This window comes from Mauremys reevesii, linkage group 5 (genome assembly GCF_016161935.1).
Source record: "Mauremys reevesii isolate NIE-2019 linkage group 5, ASM1616193v1, whole genome shotgun sequence".
Lineage (NCBI taxonomy): Eukaryota > Metazoa > Chordata > Testudines > Geoemydidae > Mauremys > Mauremys reevesii.
The window spans coordinates 140,435,031-140,452,657 of record NC_052627.1 but is presented as its reverse complement, the minus strand read 5'-3'; the positions used below and the strand labels follow the sequence as shown (position 1 = coordinate 140,452,657).

The 17,627-nt window shown below is 63.5% G+C and overlaps 1 protein-coding gene across 11 annotated transcripts in view; it reads left to right on the top strand.

The window, feature by feature from the left end:
- LOXL3 (lysyl oxidase like 3) overlaps positions 1–16,986 on the top strand; it is a 31,667-nt gene extending 14,681 nt beyond the window's left edge. For 4 of the 11 annotated variants that reach the window (XM_039542113.1, XM_039542111.1, XM_039542114.1 and 1 more), the window contains exons 4-17: positions 748–959; positions 1,768–1,821; positions 6,237–6,296; positions 6,572–6,794; positions 7,029–7,209; positions 7,764–7,918; positions 9,605–9,778; positions 9,913–10,068; positions 10,418–10,580; positions 11,206–11,449; positions 13,328–13,443; positions 13,617–13,753; positions 15,418–15,529; positions 16,095–16,986. In XM_039542113.1, coding sequence (XP_039398047.1) covers positions 748–959; positions 1,768–1,821; positions 6,237–6,296; positions 6,572–6,794; positions 7,029–7,209; positions 7,764–7,918; positions 9,605–9,778; positions 9,913–10,068; positions 10,418–10,580; positions 11,206–11,449; positions 13,328–13,443; positions 13,617–13,753; positions 15,418–15,529; positions 16,095–16,168 — 2,061 coding nt within the window. In that variant the 3' untranslated portion in view covers positions 16,169–16,986. The remainder of the gene's footprint in view (positions 1–747; positions 960–1,767; positions 1,822–6,236; positions 6,297–6,571; positions 6,795–7,028; positions 7,210–7,763; positions 7,919–9,604; positions 9,779–9,912; positions 10,069–10,417; positions 10,581–11,205; positions 11,450–13,327; positions 13,444–13,616; positions 13,754–15,417; positions 15,530–16,094) is intronic. The other 7 variants (XM_039542115.1, XM_039542117.1, XM_039542120.1 and 4 more) reach the window with 7 other exon arrangements.
- Positions 16,987–17,627: the final 641 nt, after the last annotated feature.

Genomic DNA, 17,627 nt, shown 5'->3' with positions numbered 1-17,627 from the left:
CGGGCTGGCGCTGGGAAGGCTGGCGCTGGGAAGGCTGGCGCTGGGCAGGCTGGGAGGGTCGGGCAGGTCGGCGCTGGTGCTGGGTGGACTGTGGGGGCCCGGGCGGGGGCCGGTGTCGCGGGGCCGAGGCTGGACCTGGTGGGCCGGCCAGGCTGGCACTGGGCAGGCTGGCGCTGGGAGGGTCGGGCAGGTCGGCGCTGGTGCTCGGCGGGGGGCGGGGACCTGGGCGGCTGGCACGGGGCCAGGCGAGCTGGGGCTGGGGCTGGACCTGGTGCGCTGGCCAGGCTGGCACTGGGAGGGTCGGGCAGGTCGGCGCTGGTGCTGGGTGGGCTTGGCAGGGGGCGGGGGCCTGGGCGGCTGGCACGGGGCGGGGGCTGGACCTGGTGGGCTGGCCAGGCTGGCACTGGGCAGGCTGGCGCTGGGCGGGCTGGGAGGGTCGGGCAGGTCGGCGCTGGTGCTGGGTGGGCTTGGCAGGGGGCGGGGGCCTGGGCGGCTGGCACGGGGCCGGGGCTGGACCTGGTGGGCCGGCCAGGCTGGCACTGGGCAGGCTGGCGCTGGGCGGGCTGGGAGGGTCGGACAGGTCGGCGCGGGTGCGGGGAGGCCTGGGTGGGGGCCCGGGGCGGGAGCCGGGGTGGCGCGGGGCCGGGGCTGGACCTGGTGGGCCGGCCAGGCTGGCACTGGGCAGGCTGTTGGGACCTGTCTGGTGGAGCTCAGCAGCCCTGACTGGGCTCTCCCTCCCTCCGCCAGGCCGAGCAGAACCAGGTGGAGGAGCTCAGGCTGCGGCCTGTGGTCTCGGCTGCCAGGAAGCGGCTGCCGGTGACAGAGGGCGTGGTGGAGGTGCGCTACAAGGAGGGCTGGGCGCAGATCTGCGACGAGGGCTGGAACCCCAAGAACAGCCGCGTGGTCTGCGGGATGATGGGCTTCCCGGCCGAGAAGAAGGCCAACAGGAACTTCTACAAGTGAGTGAGGGGCTGGAGGAGAGCCCCACCGATGGGGCGGGCCTGGCACTGCCCCCATGGGCACCAAGGAGGGGGCCCATGGCAAGGCAGCCCTGGGGGAGCTGGGGTCAGGCTGGGGGGCCCCACAGTGGGGCAGCCCTGGTGGTAGATGGGTCAGTGCTGCCAACTCTCATGATTCTGTTGTGACTCTTGCGATATTTGGTGTTGTTCCTAAATCCCCAGCTGCTGGAGTCAGGTGACTGTGAGGGCGTCGTCTCCCGTGTGACTAAGCTGGTCGGTTGGGTGGGACGCCGAGGTGGAACCTGATGGCTCAGAATGGGGCAAGGGCAGGGACCCTGCGTGGGCCTTGTTACAAATTCCCTGCCTTTGGGGCAGCGACCCTGAGTCCATGCCTGTGTCCGGCGAGCCCCAGCGTGCTCCCGTTTTGGCAGCCACACTGAGCCTGGCCCTGCTGCGTGGGGAGCCTGGGGCAGCCCTTGTCCCCAGAAGCGTCTGCCCAGCTCTCGCGGTGCCTGGGTGGCCTGAGGTGCTCGGACCTGGCCTGGAGCCTGTGCATAGGCCGGGTCTGGCCCAGGAGGCTGTATGTGCACGGCCCTGCAGGGATCCAGCACCGTGGAGTTGAGCGCCAAGGGGCCTTCCTCATGCCCTCCCAGGCCCCACGCTGGCCGACGGCCCCAGCCTGGCTCTGCCCTGGCTCCCAGGCAGCTGCCAGCCCTGGTGCTGTCTCTGGACTTGTGGGCTGTAGCTCTGGGCATCTGCCAGACCCTCACCGTCCCCTGACTGGCAGGTCACCGTTTCCTTTCTACAGGCGGTTAAAGCGAGCAGCCAAGATAAAGAGCCGGAGCCCAGGGCCGGGTGCAAGGTAACAGGGTAGGGCCAGGGCCACATCCTGGGACCAAGTCTCCCCGGCAGCTCTGGGGCGCCGAGTCTCTCTGGATGGGAGAAGCTGCCCCTGCCTGGGCCAGTCTCTTCTGCCATCAGGGCTGGATTCTGGGCTGGCCCCTGGGAATCCAGCTGGAGCCATGAACTTCACCCTGGGATTCAAAGGCTGCCCTGGGCAGGCAGGCTGAGCCCCTCGCTGCACGGCTCCTTCGGGGCCTTTGCATTTCAGTGGGTGAAGTTCATTTGGCCGTGGATGGGATGTGAGGCCTGGTTGGGGTCTGACCCGCCCCTGCATGGAGCTGGGGCTTCTGCTTGTGTTCTGTGTCCTCCATGAGAAATGGCTCTTTCTTCTTGGCCTGGCATTGCATAGGGTCCCCACGCCAGCCCCTCAAAGGGCAGGGCAGGGAGGGGGCTGTGCCCAGGTGGGGTCTGATCTGGTCCCTGTACTGGGAGCTGGGAGCGCCATGCCCACCACTGGCTGGCAAGGGCACCTCTCAGGGGGACACGCTGGGGATCCCTATGTGGGGGCCATTGCCATAGAGATGGGACTGTTGGTCGTCACCCCACCCAGCCCAGCAGTGGGTTCGGTGGCCATCGGGGTCAGCCCAGGGCCCTGGAGCAGAGCTCTCTCTCCTGGAGGGGAAGGAAGGGCTGGTGGACACGGGCCATTTTCTGGAGAAAATGGCAGTAGAGCAGCTGGGCTGGCTGAGAGTCCCTCCCCTTCCCCACCTGGCTCTGCCTGCGCCTAAGCCATGGGGCTGGCGGACTCGTGTGTGGCGGCAGGGCCTGGAGGCTGCAGTGGGAGCTGTGCAACAGGACAGCATTTACTTTCAGAAAGGGGCACTGCACAAAAATGAGGAAGTTAGTGAAACAGAAATGCAAAGGTACTGCACCAAAAGGGAAATCCCTGCAGCTGCATGGAAACTTTTTAAAGACACCATAATAGAGGCTCAACCTAAATGTAGACCCCGAATTAAAAAACATAGTAAGAGAACCTAAAAAGTGCCACTGTGGCTAAACAACAAAGTAAAAGAAGCAGTGAGAGGCAAAAAGGCATCCTTTAAACAGTGCAAGTTAAATCCTAGTGAGGAAAATAGAAAGGAGCATAAACACTGGCAAATGAAGTGTAGAATTAGGAAGGCCAAAAAACAATTTGAAGAATCGCTAGCCAAAGACTCAGAAAGTAATAGCAAAAAAATGTGTAAGTACATCAGAAGCAGGAGGCCTGCTAAACAACCCAGTGGGGTCACTGGACGATTGAGATGCTAAAGGAGCAGTCAAGGAAGATAAGGCCATTGCCAAGAAACTAAATGAATTCTTTCCATTGGTCTTCAAGGCTGAGGATGTGAGGGAGATTCCCAGACCTGAGCCATTCTTTTTAGGTGGCAAATCTGAGGAACTGTCCCAGATTGAGGTGTCATTAGAGGAGGTTTTGGAACAAATTGACAAATTAAACAGCAATATGTCACCAGGACCAGATGGGATTCACCCAAGAGTTCTGAAGGAACTCAAATGTGAAATTGGAGAACTACTAAGTGTCATTTGTAACCTACCATTTAAATCAGTTTCTGTACCAAATGACTGGAGGATAGCTAATGTGAGGCCAATTTTAAAAAGGGCTCCAGAGATGATCCTAGCAATTACAGGCTAGTAAGCCTGACTTCAGTACCGGGAAAACTGGTTGAAACTATAGTAAAGAACAGAATTGTCAGACACATAGATGAACATAACTTGTTGGGGAAGAGTCAACATGGTTTTTGTAAATGGAAATCATGCCTCACCAATCTATTAGAATTCTTTGAGGGGGTCAACAAGCATGTGGACAAGGGGGATCCAGTGAATATAGTGTACTTGGATTTTTAGAAAACCTTGACAAGGCCCCTCACCAAAGGCTCTTAAGCAAAGTGAGCTGCCACAGGATAAGAAGGAAGATTCTCTCATGGATTGGTAACTGGTTAAAAGATAGGAAACAAAGGGTAGGAATCAATGGTCAGTTTTCAGAATGGAGAGAGGTAAATAGTGGTTTCCCCCAGAGGTCTGTACTAGGACCAGTGCTGTTCAACATATTCATAAATGATCTTGGAAAAGTGGTGAACCGTGAGGTGTCAAAATTTGCAGATGATACAAAACTACTCAAGATAGGTAAGTCCCAGGCAGACTGCAAAGAGCTACAAAAGGATCTCACAAAACTGGAAAACTGAGCAACAAAATGGCAGATGAAATTCAATGTTGATAAATGCAAAGTAATGCACGTGGGAAAACATAATCCCAACTGTACATATAAAATGATGGGGTCTAAATTAGCAGTTACCACTCAAGAAAGATCTTGGAGTCATTGTGGATAGTTCTCTGAAAACATCCACTCCATGTGCAGCGGCAGTCAAATAAGCAAACAGAATGTTGTGAATCATTAGGAAAGGGATAGATAATAAGACAGAAAATATCATGTTGCCTCTATATAAATCCATGGGACACCCACATCTTGAATACTGAGTGCAGATGTGATCGCCGCATCTCAAAAAGATATATTGGAATTGGAAAAGGTTCAGAAAAAGGCAACAAAAATTATTAAAGAGATGGAACAGCTTCCGTATGAGGAGAGATTAATAAGACTGGGACTTTTTCATTTTGGAAAAGAGACAGCCAAGTAGGACCATGATAGAGGGCTATAAAATCATGACGGGTGTGGAGAAAGTAAATAAAGAAGTGTTATTTCAGGGGTGAAAGTAACTTATAGGACTTACCTATACTGCCAGAGTCCTGAGGGGGGCATGGCCTCATCCGGAAGAGGCGTGGCCTCTCAAGATTTAAAGGCCCTGGGACATCAGCTGTGGCTGGGAGACCCAGGGCCTTTAAATCAACCAGGGGCTCCCAGCTGCAGAGGTGGCTGGGAGCCCCCCAGGGCTCAGGCCGCCAGGGGGAACCTTGAGCTTTGCGGGGCTGGGGCAGGTATTTAAAAGGCCCAGCGCTCCTGCCGCTGAGGGAAGCCCAGAGCCCTTTAAATCCTGGCCCCAGCCCGGCCACCAGAGCCGCGGCCGGGATTCAAAGGGCTCTGGGCTGCCAGCAGCCGCGGGGAGCTCTGAGCCCTTTAAATCCCCATGGAAGCTGGTATGATCCAGCACGGCGTACTGGCTCTTGCCGGTACGCCATACTGGACCGGACCAGCTTACTTTCACCTCTGTGTGTTATTTACTCCTTCTCATAACACAAGAACTAGGGGTCACCAAATGAAATGAATAGGCAGCAGGTTTAAAACACACAAAAGGAAGTATTTCTTCAGACAATGCACAGTCAACCTGTGGAACTCCCTGCCAGGGGATGTTGTGAAGGCCAAGACTGTAACAGGGTTCCAAAAAGAACTAGAAAAGTTTGTGGAGGATAGGTCCATCAATGGCTGTTGGCCAGGATGGACAGGGATGGTGTCCCGAGGATAGCTTTGCACAAGTGTGGGTTGGTGGGTACATATGGGGCTGGCTGGCTGGGTGTACGGAGCGGGAGCGATGGGAGAGAGGATAGCTATGCACAGGTGTGGGTGGGTGGCTGGCTGGCTCCTGGGTGTACTGAGGGGGATACACTGGACAGGATAGAGGGGTAGCGCAGGACAGACTGGAGTCCATGGTTTGGGGCAGTATTTACATGGGTGGTGCCAGCGATACTGCACGTTACAGCTCCGTTTGGAGCAAGGGGGTTGAATTCTGGCCAGTGCAGGAGCGAGCAGTAGAGTCTGAATTCCAGCTTTCCTTCCCGCCCCAGACACACTGGGCACTCAAGCTATGCCGTGGGCTGACTGACACTGCATCAGGAGGAGTGGGGCTCCCGGCAGGGCCTTGTGGGAGACAGCCTGGAAGCCTACCTGGCCCCATGCAGCTAGGTCCCTGCCCAGGCCCCTGCCTGTCTGTGGGGTTACATGGGAGAGGGTGAGGTTGCGAGCGGTGCAGGCCCAGGGGTCGCCGAGGTGGGGAGCACGCAGCATGCATGCCATGGCCATAGGGCACCGGGCGCCATGTGTGCTGCATTCCAGGGAGCATGTGCCTGCCTGTGGGATGTGGTGGCTGGCGTGACACAGGACATGGCTATGTCACGCCTGTCATGGGCCATCAGGTGGGAAATGGAGTCACTGCAGTGGGTGACTGATTTCCGGCCATGAGGTGGGAGAAGCTGTAGCTGGCAGCAGCTGCCCTCCTGCTGTGAGCCCTGCCTGAGGCCTGGTGGAATGGGCGGCACCCGGGCCCTGTCCAGGTGGATTTGGTGCCCCCACGGCTGGATCTGGCCAGGGCCCTGGAGGCAGCTGGGCAGCCCCGTTCTGCCAGGCTGGCGGTGGCAGGCAGAGCAGGGCAGGATGTTGGTTGCAGACCTGGGCTCCGAACTCCTTGACTGTTGTTTTCTATTTTCCAGGCCGGTCTCCAAAGCTCGCCCCAAACACAAGCACAGGGAGGACTTTGGGGTTCCCAAGAGGTAAATGGGTGCCCGGCACCAGAGGGTCCTGGAGTCCAAAGGCCTGTGGCCTGCTCTGGGGTTCCCTGGTGAAGGAGTGTGGGCCTTGCTGGCCGGGGCTGGGGGGCGTGCTGCAAGGGGCTGGGCCATGGAGTGACAGTCTCTCTTCCCTGCTGATTGGTGTTAGGGTCATGGATGGCGAGAGTCCCTGGGCTGGGCTCGGCTCCTGGCACCCCGCTGCTCCCTCCCTCCCTTCCCCCCCGGCCAGGCACTAACGCTCTGCTCTCTGCTGGCAGGTTGTACCTGGAACGGCAGCAGCTCAGCTACCGGCTGCACTCAGTGGCCTGCACGGGGAACGAGGTGCACATCTCCATGTGCCCCTTCGAATTCTACAAGGGCAACGCCACGGCGGCCTGCAAAGGCGGGATGCCCGCTGTGGTGAGCTGCATGCCAGGGCCCCTCTTCGCCACTGGCAGTTCCCCAAAGAAGCAGCAGCAGCGGCAGCAGCAGCAGGGCCAGGTAGGCGCTCTCCGTGGGTTCAGCGTGGGGCATACCCACTGCCTATCAGGCAGTGACGCCAGCAGCTGGAATGGGGGGCGCCCAGGGTCAGTCACGAGGCTGCCCCGGCCCAGTGACTATCTCCCAGGGCCTGGTGGGGGCAGCAGGAGCCCTGAGGTGCCCTTGCTTCTGGGCCTGGCAGCAGTGCAGGAGCGTCGGCTGTCCCCTGACGTGTCTCCCGTGCTCTCGCTGCAGCAGCGCGTCCGGCTGAAGGGTGGTGCCAAGGCTGGGGAAGGCCGGGTTGAGGTGCTGAAGAACAGTGAGTGGGGCACGGTCTGCGATGACCGCTGGAACCTGCTGACAGCCAGCGTGGTGTGCCGTGAGCTGGGGTTCGGCAGTGCCAAGGAGGCTCTGACGGGAGCACGCATGGGCCAAGGTGAGCTGGGAGGGGGGGTGGGGGGGGTGGTCTGGGGCAGCCCCGTGCCTACGTGGGAGTGATTCAGTGCATGGTGGGGAGCCCGTCAGGGCACGTCTGCCCTCTGGGCGCCTGCTTGAGCCCCTGAGCCTGTTGCTCTGCAGGGGAGAGAACCAGGTCAGGCGGGCTGAGGGCTCTGCATCCCAGGGACGCTGGCTCGAGGGGGCTGAGCCTGGTGCTGAGCCACTCCAGCTCTCAGCTAGTGAGCACTGTGCAGTCTGTGCTCCCTGCCCCTGGGCCCTGCCCTGCGCCCTGCCCCTCTCCGCCAGCCTCTCCAAGGGGACTCCAGCCAGGCAAGCTGCAAGGGCTGGGAGAAATTCAGCCTCCGAGGGAGAGCCCAGCCCCTGGAGGGCCAGGGAAATGCCTGACGCCAGCCCCGTAGGAACCCATCAGGTCTGAGGAGACCCCCATCTGTGTCCAGCAGGAGGGAGGGTGGGGCTAGAGTAGGTATGGGGATTTCCTGGGGCGCTGGCTGCCTGCCTCCCCATCACCCTGGCCCCCCTGCTCCCTGCCAGGGATGGGTCCCATCCACATGAATGAGGTGCAGTGCACAGGCTCGGAGAAGTCGCTGTGGAGCTGCCCCTATAAGAACATCACGGCGGAGGACTGCAAGCACTCCGAGGACGCCGGGGTCCGCTGCAACATCCCCTACATGGGCTACGAGACCACGGTCAGCACCGACCCTGTGCAGGGGGGCAGCCCGCAAGGGCTGGGGGAGGGGGCCTGGCTTAGAGGCTCGCGGAGCCCAGGATCTGCTGCTCTGCCAGCGTCCCAGGTCACTGCCCAGAAGGGGCCATCTCCCCTGGTAGGGCTCACAGGGCCCAGCCCTCTGCCGGCAGCTTCCCCTCATGTCCCCCCGTCACACTGACAGCTCCTGGGCATGGAGGGGGCAGGAAAGGAGGCCCTGGCACCGTTCGTATGCCACCTCTGAGACGCAGGTAAAGGTGGGGCAGCGCCCGCTTTACCTGCAACAAAAAGGGTGCTAGTGCCCACCAGAGCCGGGTGTTACTGCAGTGGGGTGGAGCCATGGGACCCAAACAGGAACCCTGCACGTGCACAGAGCTGTCTGACTGCCCATGGGAAACCCAGCGTGTTAATGCCTGTCACAGGCAATCCACGAGACCCGGGGGTAGCTCCCTGCTCGGGGGGGGGGGGGGGAGGAGTGTCATGTGCCAGCTGGGAGAGTCCCCTGGGGGGGGAGCACATCCCAGCTGGGTTTTTACCATCCAGAACATGTGGTAGAGACCCCAGTGCTACCGTGGTGAGGCTGAAAGGAGACGATTCCCAGGCCGGGGTGCAGGAGGACTGGTCGTACCCTCGGCGCTGGGCACTTTGGGGGGCAGTCATGGGGGGGAAGGGGGGAACCCTCAGCACAGTCCCTCTTCCATTTCCTCTCTGCTTCCCCGTGGGTCGCCGCCCCATTCCATGGTGCCCCTGCCCCCAGGTGTCTCTCTCTCCCATGTGGGTTGGTGCTGGCCAGGGGCTGTGATGATGGGAGGTGTCCCACACGCCCAGGGTCTGTTCAGTTCACAGCCCGGGCTGGAGCCGTTCCTCTGCCCCGGGCATGGCACCCCGCAGTGCCACCCCAGGTCTGGGGCGGAGAGGAGCATCCATTGGGGAACCTCAGCCTGCCCTGGGGCCCCCGTCCCCGCCTGCGCCCACGGGGAGGAGAGTCCCGAGCACCCGTCAGGAGATTGCTGCTTTGCACTGCATGCTCCCTGCGTGCTCATGGGGGATGGGCACTGGGAAACTGGGCGCACGCAGCTCCCCCCTCGGCTCACTCCCACCATGAACAAAGAGCTGCCCACGCGGCAGGTCTCTGCTGATTTCACTCCCCATCTCCAGGGCCCCCAGCACCAGCCTGGACGAGGATATTGGCTCCTGCAAGGGCAGCTGGACAGGGCTGGAGTCACATGGCGTGAGCTCTGCCCTGGTCCTGCCGCACTGGCCAGTGGCAGATTGGGCACCTGGTGGCCCCTGGAGATGAAGCGACTGCAAATCACCATCAGCAGATGGGAGGGGCCGTCTGGACCGCAGGGGGATCAGGGCTGGGGCGGGGGATTGGCTCCCCAGGCCAGCTCTGCCCAGGCACTGCCTCGCAGCCTGAGCAGACAGGAGCTGGCTCTGGCACTGCCCAGGCTGCACCCACTCTGAGGTACAAGGTTCAGGCTCCACGCCGGCCCCTTTCCCAGCGCCAGTTCAGGCCCCAATCCCATGGCTACATGGGAGGCTGCTGGGGGAGGTGGGGGACGCCTGGAGCTTTGCAAGTGGAGCCCTCAGGGACCCAGCTGGGCCCTGCCGCCAGCCCCTCCCGCTGCCCCCCAGCTAACCCGGCCTTGTCACCTTCTCTCTGCAGATTCGCCTGAGCGGGGGCCGGAGCCGCTTCGAGGGGCGGGTTGAGGTGGCGCTGGGCACTGGGAGCAGTGGTGGCCCCACCTGGGGCCTGATCTGTGGCGATGGCTGGGGCACCCTGGAGGCCATGGTGGCTTGTCGCCAGCTGGGCCTGGGATTCGCTAACCATGGCTTACAAGTAGGTGTTAGTGCTGGCTTGGCTAACCGCCTCAGGCAGGACCCTGGCAGGGCGAGGGCAGCATGCTGGGTTCGCAGGGCCGGCTGGCTGTGGGGTGGGGCTGCATGCTCACGGCCCACAGGGCTTCTTCACAGATCCGAATAGTAGGAGGAAGGACCCCAACCGAGGGCCGCGTGGAGGTGAAGCGAGGCAGTAAGTGGGGAACGGTCTGCAGTGAGGGCTGGACCACCAAGGAAGCCATGGTGGCATGTCGCCAGCTCGGCCTGGGCTACTCCTTGCATGCAGTGATGGTAGGTGCTGGAGGGGCCCAGGCCTCAGGGAGTGTGGGGGGGCAGGGGTTCGCCCACCAGGACTGGCTCAGGGCTTGCTCGCAGGGCCCAGGCGGTGAGGGGAGGGACACTTGGGGGCTTGGTCTCTGGGAGCTGCTGGTGGGGATAAACACACAGGTGGCGTTTGGGCCCATGCCCAGCAGGCGGGAAGGTATGCACAGGTCTCGCCGGGGGTGGAGAGGGGGCATGGCACGGGCATGGCACACACAAGTGTGGGGCGGGAGGGACATGCCAGGGGCTCTGTGCCTGGCTTGCTGTGCGGAGGGGCAGGGGGCACACAGGACACTGACCAGCCCGGCGTCTCTCCCAGGAGACGTGGTACTGGGATGCCAGCAACGTGACGGAGATGGTGCTGAGCGGTGTGAGGTGCGCTGGCCACGAGATGGCACTGAGCCACTGCCAGCACCACGGAAACAGCCTCAACTGCAAGAGGACGGGCACCCGCTTCGCCGCCGGGGTCATCTGCTCTGAGAGTGAGCGGGGGGCGGGGGGGAGCTCTTGGTCACCCTGGCCCCGTCTACTAGCAACTCTCAGTGTGTTACGTGGGCTGCAGGTTGAGAACCACAGCACCCCCGCCCTAAAACTGCCCACAATCCCCTATGCCCAGTGCCCTCGCCCAGTGTGGGGCTAGGAGTGGAGTCCTGGGCATGGGCCAGGCAGCAGCCCCAGCACCAGGCCAGGAGCAGAGCCCCACGTAAAATCTGGGGCAAACCCCTAGAGCCCCCCCCCCACGTACCCCCAGACCCACTCTCCCAACCACTGCAGCACTAACCAGCCCCTGCTGGCAGGAGTGTGGGTGGAGGCTGCAAGACCCTGGCTCCCCTTAGCCAGCTCCACCTCCTGCCAGACCAGAGCAGCAACTTCTGAATTGTTTTTAGCACAGCTGGACCACAGCTGTGCAGGGCAGCATCCCCTTGCTAAGAACTGCTCTGAGCCATCCTGTGCTCTGATTGGCTTATCCCTGCACTAAACCAAATATGGCCTTGACCTCCTCTGTCCGTCCCCCCCAGCACTGAGCAGGCCCCTCCCCGCAGAAAGGAGCAGGTGCCCCCTGCATCCTCCTGCCCCCCAGCGCTGAGCAGGCCTCTCTCCCCACAGCTGCCTCGGACCTGCTGCTGCACGCCCCGCTGGTCCAGGAAACGGCCTACATTGAGGACCGTCCCCTGCACATGCTGTACTGTGCCGCAGAGGAGAACTGCCTCTCCAGCACTGCCCGCAACGCCAACTGGCCCTACGGGCACCGCCGCCTGCTGCGCTTCTCCTCCCAGATCCACAACAACGGCCGCGCCGACTTCCGCCCCAAGGCCGGGCGCCACTCCTGGGTCTGGCACGAATGCCATAGGTAAATGGGGGGCTCGCCATGGCTCAGACATGCAGGGGGGCGGGCCAGGGCCCAGCTTGGAAGGAAGCTCAACTGGGCCTAGACTGGGCTGGGGGAGGCCGAGGTCTGACGGAACAGGGGTGGGCAGGGTCTGGGGGAGGCTGAGCAGGGTTCAGTGCAGACTGAGGTCCCAGGGAAGGCTGGGCAGGTCCAGGGGAGGCTGAGGGGGGGAGGAGGCTGGGCAGGGTCCTGGGGAGACCGGGGGGAGGAGGCTGGGCAGGGTCCCGGGGAGGCTGAGGGGGAGGAGGCTGGGCAGGGTCCCGGGAGGCTAAGGGGGAGGAGGCTGGGCAGGTCCAGGGGAGACCGGGGGAGGAGGCTGGGCAGGGTCCTGGGGAGGAGGCTGGGCAGGTTCAGGGGAGGCTGAGGGGGGGAGGAGGCTGGGCAGGGTCCGGGGGAGGCTGAGGGGGAGGCGGCTGGGCAGGGTCCCGGGAGGCTGAGGGGGAGGAGGCTGGGCTGGTCCAGGGGAGGCTGAGGGGGGGTGGAGGCTGGGCAGGGTCCTGGGAGGAGGCTGGGCTGGGCAGGGTCCGGGGGAGGTTATGGGGAGGAGGCTGGGCAGGGTCCCGGGAGGCTGAGGGGGAGGAGGCTGGGCAGGGTCCTGGGGAGGAGGCTGGGCAGGGTCCCGGGCAGGGTCCCGGGGAGGAGGCTGGGCAGGGTCCCGGGGAGGCTGAGGGGGGAGGCGGCTGGGGCGGGGTCTGGGGGAGGCTGAGGGGGGGGGAGGCTGGGCAGAGTCCCGGGCAGGGTCCCGGGGAGGAGGCTGGGCAGGGTCCCGGGGAGGCTGAGGGGGGAGGAGGCTGGGGCGGGGTCTGGGGGAGGCCAGGGGGATGCCGCACCCTGGGGAGACCGTGGCAGGCCGTGCTGGTATCCTGCCCGTGGGCTGCTGGCCAGCTGCTCGGTCACTGCCTGGTCTGCCAGGGTGAGGTGCTGCAGGGCTGTGGGAGTGGCAGTTGTGGGGCTGGGTCCCCCCGTGCCGGGTCCCTGGGCGGGGTGGTGGGAGCCTTGCAGTCATTGAAGCAGGTGGAAGTGGGGGGTAGCGCTTGCCACCGCGTGACCCCTTGAGCAGCCCCAGGAAGTCCTGGCTCCAGGCCGTGCGGGGCAGCTGGGTGCCTGGGTCGTCCTGTCCAAGCCATGGCGAGTCTCCTGTTTGCTCCATGGGGTTCAGTCCCGCTCGGGGCCGGGGTGGGGGCTCCCAGCCTGGCAGGGGAGCTCTCGGGGAAGGGCCATGGCAGAGGGCGGGGCTTGGCTTGGAGATGGGAGGGGGGAACCCTGGGGAGGCTGCTGTAGGGCAGGTTATGGGCGCGTTGAGGGAGGGGGATCTGTGGGCTCCAGTGGCACAGAACTCGCATGGGGATGCAGTGGGGCTGTGAGCACTAACGTGGGGGGAGCAGGATCCCCTGTGACTGCCCGTTCTGGGGGCTTTTCCTTGCTCCCCCTCGTTCTGCATGACAATGCAATTGCAGCGGGTGCTGGAGCGGGAGTCGCGGTGGGACCGGGCTCTGTGTAGGGCTGCGAGAAAGCGCCCGGGGGGTAGGACTGGGGCCCCTCTGGGGGTATGTGTCTGGGCTGCCTCTCTGGGACACGCCGCTTCCCACTCCGTGCCTCTCTCCGGGCTGCCCCTTCCCCAGGATATTCCCAATACGCCGCCCGCCCCATGCACGTCTCTGGGCCGCTCTCCCTCCTCCACCCTCCCAGGCGTCCCCCCGGCTCGCACCCCACCCCCTGTGTGTGTCTCTGGGCTCTCCCCCCACCCCGCTGCAGCCCTGGGATCTCTGGGATCCCGTCTCTCGCCCCGCCCACTGTGTGTCTGTGGGTGCAGCGCCTTCGGTTTGTCTCTCTTCCCAGGCACTATCACAGCATGGACATCTTCACCCACTACGACCTCCTGACCCCCAATGGCACCAAGGTGGCCGAGGGCCACAAGGCCAGCTTCTGCCTGGAGGACACGGAGTGCCAGGAAGGTGGGTGCAGCAGCTCGGCACTGCCATGAGTCGCGCTGGAAGCGAGGGGAGAGCCCGGGGGGAGGGTGTCTTCGCCCTCTGGGGCTGCCCCGTGGGGAGCTGCTGCCCGCCTCAGGCTGGGCTTGCTGTGGGGCAGAGGGAGGGCCAGGGTAAGTGACCTCACCCTGTTCCAGACGTGGCCAAGCGGTACGAGTGCGCGAACTTCGGAGAGCAGGGCATCACCGTGGGCTGCTGGGACCTGTACAGGCACGACATTGACTGCCAGTGGATCGATATCACCGATGTCCGGCCCGGCAACTACATCCTGCAGGTATGTGGGGGGCGAACAGAGGCTGCTGCACCCTCCCCATGTGTACGGGGGCAGCCGCCAGGTACCCGGAGCTGCAGGCGCCTCTTCTCTGCCTCCCACTTCCTAGCCCATCAGAGCTTGCTTTGCAGAGTGTGTGCAGAGCGTGTGGAGCGGCTGTGTGCGTGAGGGGAGGGGTGGTGTCTGGGCGGGATGGGCCAGGCTCGGATGGATGAGTTTATTGGTAGGTGCTGTCCTAGAGCTGAGGTTGCATTTAGTTTGAGGCACAAAGGGGCCGTGGTCTCCTCTCCTGTGGCAGTGAGTTCCACAGTCCAGGCCTGGCCTCCAGGACAGTTGTCTCCCACTCTCCCCACCTTGGGCTGCCAGGGTCAGTGTCCCTGCAATGCAGCTGTCACAGGCCGTCAGGGAGGGTTCCCCGGGGCACATGTGGCCAGCAGCCTGGCTCTGTACTCGGGGGAGGCTGGGCCCAGCGCCCTGTGCTGCTGGGTGTGTACCAGGTGGAGCTTTCTCAGGCCAGAGGCTTTGTGCATAGCTGGGCGAGCTGCTATGGCCCCCCCCTGTGAATGTGTGTGGGGGGGGAGCAACTCACGTCATCCAGGGAATTAGCATTTAAATCACCATCTTCTTAACCGTGTATTTAAAATCCAGGCTGACAAAGTGTCAGCATGGGGCAGCTGCCATTCTAGCCAGAGAGGAACAGTGGGGCACACAGAGCCCTGGCCGGGGAGGGGGCAGGGGCGGGGGACACAGGGGCACACGGAGCCCTGGCCGGGGGGGTGATGGATGAGGGGACACAAGGCACACGGAGCCCTGGCCTGGGGGTGGGGGTGGAGTTGGGGGCACACAGAGCCCTAGCCTGGGGGGGGATGGAGTTGCAGGATATGGGGGCACACGGAGCCCTGGCCTGGGGAGGAGTTGGGGAACATGGGGGCACACGGCCCTGGCCTGGGATGATGGAAAGGGGATGCGAGGCACACAGAGCCCTGGCCTGGGGGATGGAGTTGCAGGGGGGCACACGGAGCCCTGGCTGGGGGGGATGGAGTTGGGGCACATGGGGCACACAGAGCCCTAGCCTGGGGGATGGAGTTGCAGGAACACGGGGCACACGGAGCCCTGGCCTGGGGTGGGGTGGAGTTGGGGGCACATGGAGCCCTGGCCTGGGGATGGAGTTGGGGGCACACGGAGCCCTAGCCTGGGGAGGAGTTGGGGAACACGGGGCACACGGAGCCCTGGCCTGGGGGTGGGGTGGAGTTGGGGCACATGGAGCCCTGGCCTGGCCTGGGGATGGAGTTAGGGGCACACGGAGCCCTGGCCTGGGGATGGAGTTGGGGACACGGGGCACACGGAGCCCTGGCCTGGGGATGGAGTTGGGGGCACACGGAGCCCTGGCCTGGGGGGGGATGGAGTTGTGGGACACGGGGGCACACGGAGCCCTGGCCTGGGGGGGGGGGATGGAGTTGGTGGCACACGGAGCCCTGGCCTGGGGGATGGAGTTGGGGGCACACGGAGCCCTGGCCGGGGATGGAGTTGGGGGCACACGGAGCCCTGGCCTGGGGAGGGGATGGAGTTGGGGGCACACGGAGCCCTGGCCTGGGGGGGGGATGGAGTCAGGGGACACGGGTGTGGGTGCCAGGCAGTCCCTCAGCCCCAGTTGGTGCCCCTGGCAGGTGGTGATTAACCCCAACTACGAGGTGGCCGAGAGCGACTTCACCAACAACGCCATGAAGTGCAACTGCAAATACGACGGGCATCGCATCTGGGTGCACAACTGCCATATCGGTATGGAGCCGCGCCAGAGCCCTGGGAGAAACGGGGGGCAGGGCGGCAGAAAGCGTTGGGGGCGGTGCAGGCAGGTGGGGGAGGCGCCAGCATTGGGCACGTTGGGTGATGTGGGGGGTAGATTTGGGGGGAGGGGAAGTGGCATTGGCTGCGGGGTAGGGCAGGCTGATGCTGAGGGCAGTGAGGGGTAGGTTGGGGGGGTAGGTTTGGGATAGTAGGGGAGGAGTGCTGTGGCAGGGGGGTGTTGAGGGCATGGGGGTGGGATAGGTTTTGCGGGATGGTGGGGACTGGCGAGGTGGCACTGGCTGTGGGGCAGGGCTGTGCTGGGGGCAGGGAGCTGGTGGGAGGGGAGGTGGCACCGGCTGCAGGGCAGGGCTGTGCTGGGGCAGGGTGGGTGCTGGTTTGGGGGAGGTGGCACTGGCTGGGGGTGTGGGGCAGGGCTGTGCTGGGGGCAGGGAGCTGCTGGGAAGGGAGGTGGCACTGGCTGCACCGGCTGAGCTGGGCAGCGCTGGGGCAGGGGCCTGTTCTGCCCTCACTGGCGCCTGCGTTTCGCCTTGTGCTTCAGGTGACGCCTTCAGCGAAGAGGCCAACAAGCGGTTTGAACAGTACCCAGGACAGCTCAACAACCAGATCGTATAGTGACCCCTCTCCCCCCACCGTCCCCACGCACAGCCGGGTGCTCCAAGGAGGAAGCCGTTTGTCCCGGGGCAGTGCCACGTCCCGGGCTGGCAGCAGGCTGGCTTGCGGGGCTCTGTGCCCAGGGGCAGCCTCTGGCCCAGCCTGGCTGTGGAGTCCTCAGGAATCTCTGATCTCAGGCAGGATTTTCCTGGGCTGATGTGGCCACCACCTTCTTGTCTGGCCGCACAGGGCCTCACAGGAGGTAGGCTCTGGGCACTGCGCCCCACGGCACCCAGCCCTGCTCGGGGAGAACTGTGGACTTCTACCATGGGGCAGTACGGGGGCTTCCGCACCTCGGTGTGGGGGTGAGGAGCAGCATGACCCCAAGCAGGGCAGGGTTAGAACCTGGGCCAAATCCAGCAGCTTCCTCTCCCTGGGAGAAGCTGGAGAGGTGTGTGGATGGCCATCTGCTGCCTCCAGCTCTGCCCCTGCCCTCCATCCTCTCCTCCCACCACTGCCCCACACTCATCCTGCCCCTCCACCCCTGGCCTGACCAGCCCCCCCGGTTCCTAGCCATTCTCCTGCCCAGCGGACACAGGAACCTCATGGAAGAGCTGGCACCGGCTCCAGGCACCTTACGCAGCATCCCTTTGCCCATGTCACCTGCAGGGCTGGCCAGGTCTGGGCCGTCGCGCCTTTCTGCGTGGCTATGGACTGAGAGCCGACCCACATCAGGCTGCTCTGCTCGCAGCCCCAGCTCCTGCTTCCCGGACTGTGGCTGGGACGCCCTGTCTCTCAGTTGTCATTTTATTTTCCGTATAAAAGTGACGGTCTGTTTCCCTGAGGGCTGCCGGCTGGTTTTTCCCATGGGTTACACGCAGGGGCTTCCTTCCTGGCCAAGGGGAGAGCCCTGCCGTGAGCCGAACCAGGCCAGCTACTCATAGCCACAACTCCCAGCAGGGGAAGGCACCTGCACAGAGAACAGGGCAATGGCGGCCCAGCTGCAGTGCAAGGGCCAGAGGTGAGGGGCAGAATGGCTTTGCCCTGCCCCCGACAGGCATGGGGCAGAGTGGCCTCCGGAGGGGGAGCCTAGTGCTCCCTAGGCCACAGGCTGAGCAGCTGCTCCTGCAAAGGCTGGGGTAGGGCTCAGTAACCCACAGCTGGGGGGGGGGGAGAATGCCACCCACTGAACCTGAGGGGGCAAGCCACAGGAAGGCCAGGGGGGCAGAGCTGGGCCTGTCCCCAGGGAGTGGGGTTTACTGGTGTGACAGGAGGGGGCAGACTGCAGACCTTGGGGCAGGGGGAGGGTGTGATAGGGAATGGTGATAGGCAGGGCCAGCTCTAACATTTTCACCACCCCAAGCAAAAAAAAAAAAAAAGCCACACACCCCAAGTTTCGCCTACCACCACCCAAGTCCCTGCCCCCCCCCCCCCCCCCGCATCACATTGCACCACCCACATCCCCCACCAGCCAAACCAA